Here is a 17,247-nt window from a genome sequence, read left to right on the forward strand (position 1 = left end):
ACTGAACTGATGTTGAAGATCCTTAAGTAACAAGTGGGTTGTCTTTTTTTTATTTTACCTGGAACTTGTTTTGATGCTTTACTGGTCTTCCCTCCAGGTCCTCCCCCAGTAGTACCAGTCTGTGGCAGCATTGGAACTGAAACAGGAAGGAAGTAAAAAGTCATTATTGTAGACAAAACGTAACATTTAGAGCTGAAATAACAAAACAATGTATTTTATCTACCAAGTAGATATTTCCAAAATTTTATATAACTTGAAACATTAAAGTTAACAACACTTTAGTGGACACTTAAGAATGCATTTTGGTACATACATTTTTTCCTCATAAATTTGTGTATATAGTATGATGTAAATGTTATTATTGACCTCCTCCTGGTACTACAGCTCCACCAGGGCCGACTCCTCCAGGTCCAGCACCTCCAGGCCCAACTCCTGCACCACCAGGCCCAAAACCCGTTCCACCAGGCCCAACTCCTGCACCACCAGGCCCAAATCCTGTGCCACCAGGGCCAACCCCTGCACCACCAGGCCCAAATCCTGTTCCACCAGGCCCAACACCTGCGCCACCAGGCCCAAATCCCGTTCCACCAGGCCCAACTCCAGCACCACCAGGCCTAACTCCTGCACCACCAGGCCCAAATCCCGTTCCACCAGGCCCAACCCCTGCACCACCAGGCCCAAATCCCGTTCCACCAGGCCCAACCCCTGCACCACCAGGCCCAAATCCTGCTCCACCAGGCCCAAATCCTGCCCCACCAGGCCCATACCCTGTTCCTCCAAGTGATGTTCCAGCTCCACCTAAGGTCAGAAAATACAAAATTCAGTCACATGTCAATGTTTAAAACAGTGTAGTGTACACTACTGAACATCAGTTACCTGTCTTAGGAGGTTTGGGACCAGTTCCACCTGGGTACTGACCAACACCACCAGGTCCGTAGCCTCCATAGCCACCTGGGTCAGGACAGAGCTTTGTTTAATGCCCATATTGTATATCTTTCAAGGTAAGCGATACGTAAAAATGTAAGATAGGTGATCACTTAAGGAAAAGAGAATAATCATATTGTGTGGAATGAACATTTGTATCGAGTAGTTTCTGGGCATCACAGAGATTAATTCATTCATGCACTTGTCACTTATAAGAAGAAAAAGAACATACAAAGTATTAATAATGTTGAGAAACATATGTAGACAAATGAAAACCAGTCACCTCCAGGTACATATCCTGTTCCAGGTACTTGGCCACCAGTTCCCAACCCTCCAGCTCCCTGACCTCTGCCAGTCCCGAGGCCTCCTGTTCCAAGTGCTCCTCCACCAAAACCCCCTGCCCCTAATGAGCAGATGAAAGAGAAATAGCACTTTGGTTCTCCTTATACTGCTGTTAGTGACACTATTGACCACAATACACTACATCATGCATTAATGAATTCAGTCTGTCCCTTTGCGACTCCACCCTTTTGTAATGTTATACATCAATGATGGCTGCCCAAGAGAAACCTCACAAGGATTATCTTGCTCTCCGGGAAGGTTTTGAAAATTTATTTGAATAGGCTTTAAAACTCTAGGAGGGTCTGGCTGTAAGCCTGTGTAGAGAGATGACTGAGGACAAAACACTGAGAGACCAAGACAGCTCGTTCTTTCTCATAAAAACTGTTGCCACATAAATCTATGAATTTACTTCTCTCACTCTCTTATAAAACAGCTGGTACACGTGATGCTTCATATTTAAATATGACATTTTAAACTAGGTCAGTCTTCCCTCTAGCTCCTCAAATTTGCACATCTGCTTAAATAAATGTATTTTGTTTCTATTTTTGCCTGACATGTATTCTGTTTGTAAGCAGCTCCAGGTCACTGTGCTCATGCAACAGTTTGCAATGTATGTCTCCCATTGCCTGTTCAGGTGAACTAGGATGTTTGCGTCTTATTCTTCAGGGTGGAGCTGGGAAACACAAACACTTTGTGGGCATTATTGTATAGTGTTGATAAAATGTGTTAGGCTGAGATGGCCAGACTCTTGGTAAACTGGAAAGTGTGACATAGGAGTCTGTTTCCTGTGCTTACACTGACCCATTTTCTACCCACCTGCATAATCGGTGGAATTCAAAAGGCTCCACAAAGCTGAGGCTTAACCTCTAAGAATCGTTTGGATATTATCACCAACATTCCTCATCCGGCATAGGCAACTCGCATGTTTGGAGGATGAAAAACAGAGAGGCCTGAAATTCCAAAGCAAATCAGTCTTTCTGACTGACGTGATGACTTCCGTTCTTTATCAGGGACCTGCCATGCCTAATGCATTAGCCTTTATCACTGCATGTATGCATGTGTGTGTGCATGAGGGTGGGTGGCCCCTCAACAATAGCTTATAACCTTGAGGTAATGAGGAAATGAAATAATGGTAAATGTATGCAATACTTATCCTGCTGCATTGAATTGACCAGAGGAACAATATTTACAGTACAGGGGCTGACCGCTGATTCATGTGTGCGGAGCAGGGAACTTCCACTTATTGTGAAGGTCACATGATGCAAGTTAACATAGCAGGCAATCTGTTTGTAGGTAATGAGCTTACTAGATTCTTTAATTAGACTTTGATACACAAGTATCTTCAAATGATGGTTGTGTACATTTGGTAGTATGTGTTTGTTACCTTGCTCATGAGTGATAAGGCTGGGAAAAAGTGTGTGCCTGATAAGAGTAATGTTTATATTGTATTTCAAATATTTGACCGTCTTGACTTTCCAGGTTTTGCACCATCTCTTGTGCACAAGTAAGACAAAACATTATTGCTGAATCCTTTCACAAATGGAAAGTGTAATATTTATCATTTATGTTTATGAGACAGAAAAAGGATTCATATCTGTACCTTGACCACCAGGACCAATACGTCCTGGTCCAAAACCACCAGGAGTAACTCCTCCAGGCCCAGTTCCATAGCCTCCAGGACCGACACCACCTGGTCCAAAACCACCTGGTCCCAGTCCTCCTCCTACGCCACCAGTTCCCTGTCCTGGTCCAAACCCTCCAGGTACACGACCACCGTAGCCAACTCCTAGAGACAAACAAAATACCAACTTTTAAATGATTTGAACCAATCTTGATTCTATCTGATTGGATTTCCACTGATGGATGATGAGACTGTATATTTAGAAAACTTCTAATTTCAGATGACTTCTCATGACATTTGACCATAAAACTGCCTTCATAATTTGAGAAGCTTCTTTTTGTCCTCATCAAAGACAGAGCAAAATTTGCTGCTTGAGAATTCAACAAAACACCATCTTGAATCAGTACAGCTGGGACTGAAAGTCTTACCTGTTTTAGGAGGCTTCACACCTGTAGGAAAAAAATAATTACATTACTACAAACAATTCAATTAACAGTTGCACAATGGAAACCTTGATAGACGTTGCTCTACAGATGATGGATGAATAATCAAGTTGTCAACCAGTCATATTTGTCTTACCAGCCCCAACACCTCCAGGTACGATTCCTCCAGGTCCAACTCCTCCTGGTCTGACACCTCCAGGTCCGACACCTCCAGGTCCGACTCCTCCAGGTACGACTCCCCCTGGTCCTACACCTCCTGGTCCAACTCCTCCTGGTCTGATTCCTCCAGGTCCGACTCCTCCAGGTCCGACTCCTCCTGGTCCTACACCCCCTGGTCCAACACCTCCAGGTCCGAATCCTCCAGGGCCGACACCCCCTGGTCCAACACCTCCAGGTCCGAATCCTCCGGGGCCGACACCCCCTGGTCCAGCACCTCCAGGTCCGAATCCTCCAGGGCCAACACCCCCTGGTCCTTGACCACCATAGCCACCTGAGGTATACAGTGATCAGAACAGTTTGGACATGAAAGTTGAAAACACACACAAACACATGTAGTTTAGAGAGCAGCGACACATCATAAACACATTTACAGCCAGATTTGTTTCTTGTAGTTGAAATTAACATCTGGGATTCATTATTTGTGAGACATAAAAAAACTCCTTTCCTGGCTCATAACTTGGAACTCCTCCAGTAATTGATGTAATTAAAACAACATTTTAAAAATGTAAAATATGGCGATTGTAGAAGCGATGACACAATCCTAAATGTTCAAGTATCAGTTTTCACAAGCACGTCATAAACAGTGTTTATAAAATTGAACAGAAAACACGAGCGGCATCCACCTCCACCAGCACCTGGTCCAAAGCCTCCTAGACCAGCTCCAGCTCCTCCACCAGGCTGAAATCCAGTCCCAGCTCCTCCAGGGCCAAATCCTGTACCAATTCCACCTGGCCCGAATCCAGTTCCAGGACCTGCACCGGCTCCTATGCCGGCTCCAGCTGCTCCTGCAGCACCAGCAGGTATGCTTATACCTGATACACAGAAACAGATTATATTTAAATATAATTATAAAAATGACAACTGTATATACAGTACACACACCGGTCTAATGGTTAACAATATTTTCATTGTTCTGGACACCTAACAGGTGACAGAATTTTTAGAATTTATGAATCATCAGTCAAGGCTAATGAGGCTTAATCTTCTCCTCTTTGCCAGCTCTTAATAAAACCATTTAATTCGTCGAAATAACAAGGATTACATGTACAGGGTTCCTGCATATCCTCAAAAAGTATTAAATTAGACTTTGAGAATTTAAGGTCTCAAAAGTCTAATTTATAATTATGGTATGATACCTAGTTGGATGAGAAATATATTTCCCCACAGGATTCACTTATTTAAATATGGTTTGATCTTCAGTCACGACTCAGTCCAGTCCAGCTCTTTCTTTTTGTGATAATTTTCGATTGGTTCTCCGCAGGCCACTACCTGCTCTTAGAAAAGGTAACAGGATTAACTAATGCAAAGCGGAACAGTGGAACACAGTTCATGCAGTTCATTCAATGTGATTTTACATATGATTGTTATATGGAGATACAAAAATATCCAGAAAAAATATACCTGTTAATATTGTCAAATTGATTTCAAACAAAGTTCAGCCCTAATGTGCATTTGTTTTGCTGCAGAAAGCTTTAAAAGGTCTTAAAAAGCATTAAATTTGATTTCAAAAAGAGTGGATCAGATGCCACACAAGCAGAAAGAAAAGGAGTTCCTTATGTTCAGTGTGAGTATATGTATGTTTGTGTTTAATGATTATCAACCCTGCGCTCTCTGTCTGAGTCTCTCTGCAGCTGATAACAAACATCCCTTCATCCAAAAGGCATGCTTCTTTGGTCATAATTCTCACACTTTTCTGCACCTATGTTATGTTTCACAAATCACGATAGCCAGAAATAGAAACACAGTGAGCGAACTACTATAAAAGGAAAGGCTTTTTAAGATCCCACAGTCCAGATGTGAAAAGAAGAAGTCTGTAGGGATTCCTAAAGAATGGAAATTACTGATCTCACAGTAATGCCATGTACAGCACATTAACAACACGCTGTAAATAATTTAACTGTTAAGTCATTCAACTCTGCCTGTTGGATACTGCAGGGCAGAAACTCCTCCCCTAAAATCTTTTGTAGTTTATGATGGCATCTTTATTGAAACGAAAGATAGTACAGATAAAACTATGCGCTCATATTCATTACAGATGTGTTAAACTACAGCAGTTGGGCTTGCCAGTGAATTAAAAAAAGATTAGTTTTTTTAATTTACATGTAGAGATTGTCCAGGCTTTACTGTTTGGAAATGATTGTTTTTCTAACTGTGACATTAATTTCTCATTACTGAATTAGTAACGTTTGTCTCATTCTATTATGGTGCTCACAATGTTGGTCTTACTTTGGTCCAGACTGAAATATCTAAACTCTTTTGGATGGACTTTGTGAAGTTTTGTATGGACATTAATGGTCTCTGGAGAATGAAGTTAAATAGTACAATAGAAAAGGTTATTATACATTGTGCAGTAATTATATACGTAATATATAATAAAATGTGAGTAGTGAAATAGATTAAAAATAGTAATTATCGATTGTGCAATGATATAAACATAGTATATAAGGAAATATATATAATCACTTTGGTGATCCCATTACTTTTCCTCTAGAGCCACCAGCAGTTCAAAATTTTCACTTATCCGGTTAAAAATATCTCAAAAACCAAAAAAACAGATTGGTAAAAATCCTAATGACTTTGGTGATCCTCTGACTCCCTCTAGCGCCATTAGCAGGTTGACATTTGTGAAATTTTAGATTGAATCGTCTCAACAACTGTTGGATGGCTTACCATGCAATTTAGTGCCGACATTTATTGTTTTTGTGACATTTAATGTCCCCTTGACTTTTCATCTAGAGCGATCATCAGGTCAAAATTTAAATGTATTCAATACTTAAGCTTATTTATCTGACAGTTTGGTTGTCTGTAGGCTCTTAGTCTTGTTCACCTAAAACTATTGTTTGGTTCACCTCCTGTTATGTTCCAGCTAGGACTGGGTATTGTTTAAACAATTACGATACCAGTACCAATACCAGTTTAATACCCTTAAAGTGATTCCAATACCAATAGAGTACTTCATTTGATACCTTTTTCTTTCTACTTCATTCGATCATGTGAATTGAAGTATTCAGTTGCGTAAAATGCCACCATTCCTCCCCATACAAATTATTTTTACATGAATACATTTTAAAAGTGTTCAAATTATTAAAATATTTATTTTTGTGGCATCTCTTTATGCTGAACTGCCAACTCCATCAAATACACTGCGCTCAACTGCACCACCACAGACTGTATGGGTTGTAGCTGCCGTTGTATGGGGCCAATCACACATCACATTAAATCGAAGAACCCTTGCGGTGATTGGCTGCAAGCAAAACCATACAAATAGTCAATTTTTTCTAGATCTGGCTATAAGAAGGATCAAATGCAGGTATCATTTGACTGGAGAAGTTTCGATACTACTTGGTACTGGGTTATTTCGGTCGATACCTTAAAGGTATCAAGTACTGATACCCAGCCCTGGTTCCAGCTGCATGTTGATTTCAAAATATGTTTAAAGCAAGTGTTATGAAGAAAAGGTTGCGATATATGTCCTTTTGGCCAGGGGTTGAATGCACTAACTAATAGCTAATAGCAACGTCTCCTGTTCAAGTCTGGCTGGAGACCTTTGTTCATGTAACAATAAAACAGGTAACAATATGCATTTAACTGACTGATTACTGTTATGATGTCAAAGTTTGCCTCTGTTGATCTGAGGCTTAAAGCACTATGATGCACAGTCAGATACTCAGATGTTATTGTTGAGCTCTGCATCTAAAATCTAATTATCTTCATCACACCTGGTCCAGTGTTGTTATCATGAATATTCTGTGCTAAGACGTTTTCAGCCTACCTATGATTCAAGGTGAATATTCAAAAATATAGACCTTGAAGTACAAAATACTCATTCAGTCCACTTCAGTAAAACCAAAACCCAGAATCCAAACAACCAGTGATATTTATCCTCGCTCTTTATTGTGTGTGTGTGTGTGTGTGTTTCAGTCTTGCCTTGTATGAATTAAAATTATACAACAGCCTGGAACTGCTTTTTAAACCACCCATGCTCTCCTCTAACAAGACAAGGAAGAGGATGAAGGGAATCTCACATCAGCCAACTCATCAGTCTGAGTTGACAATGAGACGAGATCTGGAGGTCTTCAGCACATGCTTATAGGCTAGTTAAAGCTTTTAATAAGGTGCTGCACCTTATTAAAAGCTTAATTATAACCCTTTGGTCTTGACCTCATACCTCAAGAAGAGCTGAGATAAAAAAATACACCTGGGCTCTATGAAGTCTCACAAAGAGCAAACAATGTTATTTTACTGTGGATTGATGCCCTTGTTTAACATGTCAACACATTACACACCGATGTACTTTCAAATATCATCCAGACAAACAACTGGACATGTTTTACTTATTACTAAGAATAAAAATCACTCCACACTGAGAGGAGTTGGCAGAAGTTTTTAAAACTTTTTTTTTTTTACACAGGAAAAGTAATGCATCTCTAACACAAGCTCAGTCCAATATCCTCCACTGTCACATTCCTACTCTGACAGCAAGACTAAAAATGAGCTTGACCTTTGGTTCAGAGCGTACAGATGGGAAGACATCAGATCAGTTCACACATTTTTAGTCTTTACCTCACAATGTCAAAGACAAAAGAAAGACAAATGAAAAATTCAGACAAATGAAATTTCTTGAGAAATTTCTCAAAAGAAGTGAAAACACACACATCATCATTCTTATAGAGTCCTAAACAACCTGCTCATCATAGTTTCTACAGCTCACAAAAGCTCCCAAATTTACAAATCTCACAGAAAATACACTAAACTATCAGTAAGGAAAACAGGACCTGAGTTCATATTCTGTCATATAAATTTTATGTGACACCTGATCCACAGGTGCTGCATTGCTGAACACCACACATGCAGTAAAGGGGACCCACCTCCTTGCAGCGAAGGTTTCCACAGAGCTAGGAGAAGGACTCCCTGCAGGTACGTGGCCACCGTCCCTCTCGCCATCTTGCTCCCAAATGTCCCTCTCCTCTCCCAAGCTCCAGGTTTTATCCCCAGCAAGCCTATCAGGGCTCAACAAGGCCTTTAGAAAGAAGGAGGGAAGAAATGAGTGAGAGCAAAAAAAAAAGGGACAGGATGCAAGACAGGACACTTTGTAATTGGCTAAGAGACACACAGAGTAAGATAGGCAGGGGAAGGGGGAGAGGGAGAGAAAACACACTGGATCACCTCATTAAACCAAATGGGTTGTTCTAACCCCCCAATGACTGTTGGGCTGCATTTATTTGGTTCACTGCTGCCAAAAAACAGAGGGAGTATGGAGGCTGGGTGGGGGGCTGAGAGAGAGAGAGAGCATGTATGAGAGACAGGAGAGTCTATGAGTTGTAAAAAAAAATTGGGGGACCCTGCTTCTCTATTTCTCTAGACACCTCAAATAGAAAAAGGGAACTGTGCCAGAAGTTTCTTATGGATTTCCAAACAGTGCTATGTTTAAGTCGAGGGAAAACAGTAACTGTACTGATCCAATAAGGCAGACATATATTATGAGATTTTGAATCCATTTATGAAATGTATGCATTGCTTACATAAATGCTCCTCAGCATGGTACCAAAAATGAAATTATAATGATACCATAAAGACTGTGAGACTGACGTAACTATATATGAATGATTGATAGGGAGACACGCATTATAGTTGTAGCCTATTGTCTGAAATGTGTGTGAAAGGGGGGGTTGAGGTAGTTTGGCAAGTGTCCACACATCAGAGCTTGTTGAAGAAAGAAAGAACGAGAAAAAAAAGTTACATCAATGGAAAGAGACCCTTAAATATAAACCCGCACTTCACAGACTGGCTAAGTTTAAGATGACCTCAAACAAGTGAATCACTGTGACCTTGAAATCAGATCATAGCATCCTCTGCATGAGAGAGACACATGTTTGGGAGGGGAGACAACACTGAAGGATTCCTAGAAAGTGTAGGAGATACAGGAAAGTGGAGGGAGCAGACAAAAAATAGACAAAAGAAGCAAAGATGTAAAGGTGTGAGGTGGATCAATATTATTTTTAGTTTGTTTTATAGACATAGCAGCTATAAAAAAAAGGTGCCTTCCTCTCAGCATTACAGTGACATCTTCTGTCAGATAACATCACACAGGGTCACAATGTAATGTCTTAAAAAGATAGAGTCACATCATCTTAAAAGATGTCATTAGAGATGTCATCTTACCAGTGAGTCACCTCTGGACAAGAGGACTTTTTATCAACAAAGTCTTGTGTTTTTTGCTGACCACATGGTGTCCCAGTTCCTCTAATCCCAGCTGCCATAGAGACACAATACCTGAAAACAATCAGTGTTTTTATTTCGACCAGTGCTATCGTGGGGTTTTTCTCCATGTTTGGGCTGGCTGGTCCTGTCCCAGCTCCTGAGGGCCGATGTCTGAGTCTGGCAGGATTGCTTTGTCTGGAGGTAATGGGCCTAGAAACAGATGAAGAAAATGAACTATTTGCACCTAAACACATTGGGAATGAGAATGGGAGAAAGACTTGAATAATGTTAAAGGCAGTGCTGTGCTCATCCTTTGGCAGGAGAACGTGACTTCATAGTTGATGAGTGAACATTAGACCCTCTGCTGAGGAGGACACAAGTATTAATTATTTAGTAAATCAAACTATTGTATAAATCATGTTCACCTGAAGCCCTATGACCCATGGCTCGTGGTCACCTGGGTCCACCAAACACGGCTCCAGTTTTTGGTCTTGTGCACTAAGTGATGTCTCAGCCATGAGATCCTAGCATCAAACGATAAATCATTTATCACAAATGACTGAACCTGCAGCGGAGGCTCATGTGAGTTACACCAGTCTGGAATGTGGCAAATGTTTCTAAGATGTGATCATGTAGAAACCTTTGGCTCTGAGCTCTGTCCAAAACGGTTCAATTAGTAAAGGGAGTGTATTGTATATTTATATTTCTGCATGAGTGTGTCTTTGCACTGCCTAGCTGTGAATGTACATTCGTATGTCTGATAGAGAGAGAGGGGCAGGGCTACCTGAGCACCCATAATTGGTCTGAAAGTGTAGTTTTATTGCTCAGTTTTCAGACCTAGTATGCTTTGTTTTGAGCTTTGATGGAACCGCATAGTTATGCAGTGAAATAATACTGTGGTAAGAAGATCGAAGAAAAAATACTAATACTAATACTTAATACTATATGCTTAGAGCTGTATGTATTTTTGGGGCCAGAACTATAACCGCATCTGTCCATCACTGAGTCACTCACTGACTGAGTGACGAAGTTACACCATTGGTCAGCCGAAGGCTGCTGAAGCTAAGTATCCCAGAATGCATTTCACACAAACTGACAGCAATGGCAGAGATTAAGCTGTTGTAATTTTCACTGTAGGACTGTTAATATGTCATTTTATTAAGCTTTAATATTTTTTTAGAAAGTAACTATTTAGATTCCCAATATGTGGTCACTTTATCCAAATAACGCCTGTTTGAGGAGAGAGGATCTGTGCGCCATCAGTGCAACTTCCTGTCAATGTCTGCACATTACATGCGTCTAGTGTCCTTCCAAAATAAAGCACTTCTGTGTTCATAGTAAATAAAATGAAAGCAACAGAACAAATACATTTATACACATGAAACACACTTACACTTAGCATTAATGAATGCTAAATCTTAACTCCACCCTTCTTACAATAGCACCATATAGTCTACACCCAGAATCTGGTGCAGTGAGTTACAACTACTGTATGAAAAGTGCTTTACAAATGAATAAACTTAAACTTACATAAAAACAAACATCTTAAAAATTCTGCGATGTCTGATGGTAACCAGGCAACATACAAATTAAAAGCCCCTTAGTGTTTCATACACGGTCCAGCCATATTTTATTTTTTGGCCCAGTCTTGTTTAGTCTTGTGGTCATTAAAGCGAGTGTGAAGTTAAGACTTAAATAATCCTATTATGGAACATATGGATAAAAAGGTAATTTGTCACAATGGAGGAATGTAACTCTGAGTTATTTCAAATTAGGATTGTCCATAAAGTATGGTAGTAGGCATAGATGGGCCATATGTCACTGTTGGATTTGTTTTTCCATAATTTGTACAAATTGAACCTGAAATTCCCTCCAGAATGCATCCAGTAACAGTTTCAAGGTTTCCCTCAGTTTAATGCCTTTGACTGACTGACTGTAGACTGAAAGCCTTCAACAGTGGGAGTAATCAAATGAACCAGTATGTTGCAGAGTTTGTACAATGAGAAAATCAGACGTTTATTCACAGTTTGGACACAGGTTTCCACCACAGTTACATCCTTCATGGTGACACATAGTGACTGCACGAGTAACCACAGAGAGAAACATCAACTCAGCAGGTCAGTGTTGGGGTACAACAGTGGTTGGCTCACAGTGAGAGGGCTATGACTTTTTGTTTTTGTTTTGCATGTTATCCCAATGTGTATGTGGGCCTCTGCCCAAAACCTAAAGGCATGCGAAACTGTAAATGTGAGCTTTATAATCCTGTGATCCCTACATCCTTTCAAATGCATGCTGGGATACGCCAAAGCTCCATCTGATGATGGAGAGGAGGATGGGAGAGTGTCATCACGTTTGGAAATAGCAGCTGACTTTCTAACAGGCAGCCATTCATATTGTCAAAGTTAAACATGTCATACAAAAAACAAAGCAATGACGAAGACAAAGTCATTACAGCCATAAAAGTCTTTTATATATAATAAAGCACAATGTTGGAAACAATGACAAACCAAAAATATATTTTAACTTTCAAATTTCATGAACAGCTGGTTGTTGGAGGCTGTTCCATAATGTTTCTGTATTTCAGGACAGTGTCCCGCCCTCTTCTTCTGATTCTGGGCTTTGAATAGGAATATTTATATAAAGAAAGTGAATTACTGACCAACATATTCATAAAAATATATATAAAGTATATAGTCACACATACATACACATACAGTCATAGACAGCAAAGAACAAAAAATATTTCACATTTGCATAGTGCAAACAGATGTTCAGTCTCTGCTATTCAATGCACTGAGAGACTTTGGACATGATGCATTTAGTTGTTGGTGTTACACATGTAGGATACAGCAAAAGTGATTTTATAAGAGAAGGATAGCAAAAAACTTTCTGATTAAGAAAAGTGAGAAAATAATAAATTGCAAGTTTCTTTCCCTCTGGTTTATATTTAAAACAGTCTGGAAAGAAAAAAAATGGGCGTAGAAATGTTCTATTGCCAATGTTTTTTGTTTGTTTTTCTAAAGTTCAGGTGTTATTCCTCAAATTAATGCGCCCACCAGTGTGCAAACGCTTGTAAATAGTGTGATTCATATATTCATAGTCTCATCCACCTGCCGTCCACTTCCCACACGCGTCCACACACCCTGCAGTACCATGAGCCTTCATCTCTGCCAGCTAGAGAAGCATATCGGTGTTACAAATAAAGTAGCTGACTGAGTAGTGCCTGTTTCAGTTTACCTAACGTCTACCTTGCGTTTACCTAATGTCTGCTGCCTATATATGGGCGTGTGTGACTGGAGGACTGCTCACCCCCTCCAAACTGGTAATTTACCCCTCTGGGTGAGCGATAGAGGAAAAGGGAGGTAGAATCAGAGAAGGAGAGAGAGAGGGAGACGTGAAAAGGCGTAACCCAGACAGACAGACATGCACACTCAGACATGCACTTGTTTGACTTGATAAACGGGCCGGAGTGCTGGTGAATGTCAGGCTAAAGGTCTGGGTAGGATCGACTTTCACTACCGATCTGTGCCAAAGAATTACATCTCCAAATCTAACGGCAAGCCCACCCGAACACACACCCCTTAAAAACAAAATCACCATGGAAATAAGTAATCATTTGGTTTATGGTACAAAATGCCTATTCCTGCAACCCATTTGCTTATGATACATGCTCGGATAGTTTGTCCTGTAGTCTGTGAAATAAATGCTGGCTGCTATTGCTGCACATCACTTTGGTACAGATTAATATACACTGAAGTCCTCCAATGTCATCGTGTGTCAGATGTTTTTCACCCTATTCTCTGCCTGTTAGCAGGATACATCTCTGAGATAAGGTCAGTCACTGGACAAGCACAAACGTTTTCTTAGTTTAGCTGGTCTACTGATAAGTATGACATTAAAAAAAGGCAAAAACATTTGGCCCTGGAGAGCTCATCTCCAATTCAGGCATAACCACCCTGTCAATTTTACAAAACATGGTTGGACAGCCCTAATGCAGTTTTCAGTGGTGACATGAGGTTGCATGATTGACTGAATTTGAATATACATACTAACAGTATGTCTTATTTCAGATTCATGCGCTGTCCTTTGCTCCCCAATGTTTTTTTTTTTTCACTGTTGCTGTGCAACGTCTCTTGTTTGGTCCAGCACCTGTTGAAATGTTTTTTTGGATGTGCATACGCTTTTTTCCATGTCAGTTTCAGTCAGTAAAATGTGAAAAAATAACTTTTGGATCAAATCGTATGTTTGGAACTGGCATATTTCAGCATTTGCAAAGCATTGGTAGAGGTATGAGCCGTAATTATGGCTCACAAGCTAGCAGTACAGCACTTGTCCACAACTACAGAGTACTGGTTCAGTTTGTGGCTGTTGGAGAAGCTTGCGTGGTATCATGTCCTTGTCATGGTTTTCAGAACGTCTGTTCAGCACTGTAGGTCATCTTATGGAGATAGCATTAGTCTGTAGCAGCAGCTAGCTGTTGTGGTGTCTGAGGGTGGAGACTAGCATATGTATCAGAAGAGGAGCATGGTAGTCTACACCTTCCCCAGGACAACATATAGGTCAACAATGACCGGAACCGACAAAAGTGTATTGACACTGACTAAACTGGGTAGAAAACAGGGAAAACACAGAAAAAGACATTGGGGGCTTGCCCCAGTTATTAGTGATCCCACATGTGGCAGATCATTTAAACTGAAGACAGTAAGCTTTTACTTGAAGTGGCTTCATTAAGTAATTGAGGCAGAATTACATCATGATAGCATGGGAACACTTAGAGTACCCAAAAGTGTTTTCTCTTACTTTCACACAGATACACGCAGACAAAGGAGAATATACGTATAGTGTATATGTATATTCACACAAATACACAAAGGCACATAGTCACAGGAACACGTTCTATATCACAAATTGCAACTGATGAGTGTGACATCAGAAGACTTATGCAGTACAATGTCGCCCGTTACTAGCAGGCCCCTTCCCATGACTCATAACGACCCACGGCACGGAGGGGAGAGGCTTCTCCTCCCAGGAGGGTTGAAACAACACCAGATCAAGAGCAGCGCCTTACATAAACACTGCAGTACTGTAACATACAGAGGGGATCATCCATCAATGTAAAGCCAGGAGGGAAGAAAGACTGAAAGACATGAGGGATACAGGAGGAAGCTTATGAGGGTTAGGGGGTCAGGCCTGAGTGGTCAGAGCTGTTTCTGAGTGTGTGTATATGTGTGTAAGAGGGATTATCAGTGGGATTCTTGTGTCAACTGTGAACACTTTAGCCCACCAAAGTGATTGTTAAAATCACACATGCTCTGCAGCGAGTCTGTGAACTCAGCATAAATCAGAGCGTAATTTCTCTGTGATGTCAGAGATAGGATTTCAGATATCAGGACATGAAACTGAGACTTCCTGCCAAGTTTCTTTGTTTTAATGAATGATGGTATGCGTGTACGTGTGCATATCGCTCTCACTGTCAGATGTTTTGCGTTGTACTCTCTTTAGGCAGACTAATGTAAGTGGAATGATGAGGTCAATGCTTCACTTCATGCCAGGCGTCGTCTGACATGACACACATGCACACACACACACACACACACACATAAATACGCCACACATAATGTAAACCCTCATTTATCCATAGAACACATCACACTTAAGTGATGTGTGTTTGCACATATAAAGGCACCAGTTCAGTTATGATTTTATAAATACTAAATAGATTTTAGGGCCTTTTGCAGTGCATTTAATGCATCTTCTAGTGTGGTATACAGTAAAGCTAAATTGACACGCAGTAAATCCTTAGTGCTTGCTTCTTAATAGACAAAAATCACTAAACAGATTGCAATTTATTGATTAAAATATAAGAGATGGGAACATACATAAAATCCTTGTTCTGCCAAAAAATGCATTCTGAGGTTCAGCTGATGCTAATATGAGGCTTCAGCAGCCCGACGTAGCCATGTCAAAGTTTCAGTCCTTTTAATTTGCTGTTCCTGCTCTATGTTTCCTTCTACTGCAGCTCAGCAAGGAAAAACTGTCTTATACTTTCTCAAGACCTTGACGTGGTCGAAAAGTAAGTGATACTGTTAAATTGGTGGAGTTTAGTTTGCAGTCATCCTCTCTTCTAAGTACAACTCAATGCAATGACCAGCACCAATATTTTTCAAAGATTATTTTTTTGACAATCAGAAGTGTAGAGAGACAAGATTCATGGGTAGAGAGAGGGGCTAGAATCAAATGGTGTACAGTACCAGTCAAAAGTCTGGACACACTTTCTCATTCAATTGAATGGGAAGATGTGTCCAAACTTTTGACTGATACTGTTTGTTGTGGGTATGTGGTATGTCTTTCAACTAGAAGGCTACCAGGGCATCCCACCCCAGAATCTAACTTTAAGTTTACAGTCACCATATAACTTATTTAATATACCTTGTCAACAATGGTCAGAGCTGTCCAGATAAGACGCAGGGTAGGGTGACCGAAGGGCCAAACGTCAAAAACGTTAATACAAACCTTTAACACACTAAATATTGCTGCTGATATAGGCTCATTGTATGTCGTAAAAGAAACACCTAAATCAGCTTTGGAGTAACTTTATAGGAAATCAAAAACGCTCAACACAAACAGTCCGCCACATATTATCTTACTTTTCTCCCTTCCTTAGCTTTCACTTTTTTACATCCCTCCCTTTTTCCCGTTTCACCACATTCAGTGGCAGACGTTTATTTAGCAGAGAAACAGCTAGTGCCAGGACTGTAATCCATCCAGAGTCATGCATGGGTCAGGCCTCTAGCAGGCATGAAGTCCCAACTGATTGAAATATAATACTCCATCGTACACAGGAACCCCCATCATGCAATCTGAGGTCATTCAGCTCCCTCGTTTAGCAGAGTATCACCCAGCCGAGGACCCCGATGATGAGCCTATCGTTGTCATCACCACAACATCAGGACTGAGGCAACCAGATGGAGACAATTTGGGCGCGGAAATCATCTCATTCTCCTGCTGACATCATCAGAAGGGGCCAATTAAACAGCCGACTCATCTGTCTTCTTGCCCAATCAGATAGCATTTTACACTTCTGAATGTGTACACTGAAAACCCGATCCAACCTCTGCTGATGTAGTTCACATCTATCAGTCGTCTTACAAGGTTTTCTGCAGCCGCTCTGTGATTGGTCACAGTCTGAGAGATGATGATGAGTTCGTTGATGTGATGAGGAGGGGGAGTGGAACTCCATGGCTTTGTTTATGTCTGTAATGACAGAGTTCAGTTAGAGAGTGTGTGTTGTGTGAGCATACCGTGTGCGTGTCTAAGGCCATTTTCACACCCAGCGCTTTTGGAGTGGTTTATATTAGTTTCTCCCTCGGCTCTCTTCATTTGGTCAGGTGCTAAAAATGCCAATCAGTCCGTATCCACACCACCTGAAAACGTAGCTCTTGGTCCTCTTCCAAGTGAACTGTGGTGCAGTTCATGAAGAGTGAGAACATAATTGTA

General features: G+C 40.7%; 2 protein-coding genes across 4 annotated transcripts in view; both read left to right on the forward strand.

Annotated features, from left to right (window-relative positions):
• Positions 1-365: 365 nt before the first annotated feature.
• LOC121910527 (formin-like protein 5) lies at positions 366-4,244 on the forward strand (the record flags this gene model as incomplete). The annotated part of the gene is made up of 5 exons (XM_042431768.1): positions 366-803; positions 886-1,001; positions 2,879-3,028; positions 3,470-3,825; positions 4,153-4,244. Coding segments are annotated over 4 exons (1,059 nt in total), but the record flags the coding sequence as incomplete, so codon positions are not given.
• The window catches only part of LOC121909795 (protein NipSnap homolog 2-like), a 42,101-nt gene continuing 29,022 nt past the window's right edge, over positions 4,169-17,247 (forward strand). For 2 of the 3 annotated variants that reach the window (XM_042430500.1, XM_042430501.1), the window contains exon 1: positions 8,381-8,466. Coding sequence is in view for 1 of the 3 variants with exons in the window: in XM_042430497.1 (XP_042286431.1) it covers positions 4,316-4,349; positions 8,374-8,466 (127 nt within the window). In the remaining 2 variants the exon portion in view is untranslated. Of the gene's footprint in view, positions 4,350-8,373; positions 8,467-17,247 lie in introns of those variants that run through there. The other variant, XM_042430497.1, reaches the window with a different exon arrangement.

This window comes from Thunnus maccoyii, chromosome 13 (assembly GCF_910596095.1).
Source record: "Thunnus maccoyii chromosome 13, fThuMac1.1, whole genome shotgun sequence".
Lineage (NCBI taxonomy): Eukaryota > Metazoa > Chordata > Actinopteri > Scombriformes > Scombridae > Thunnus > Thunnus maccoyii.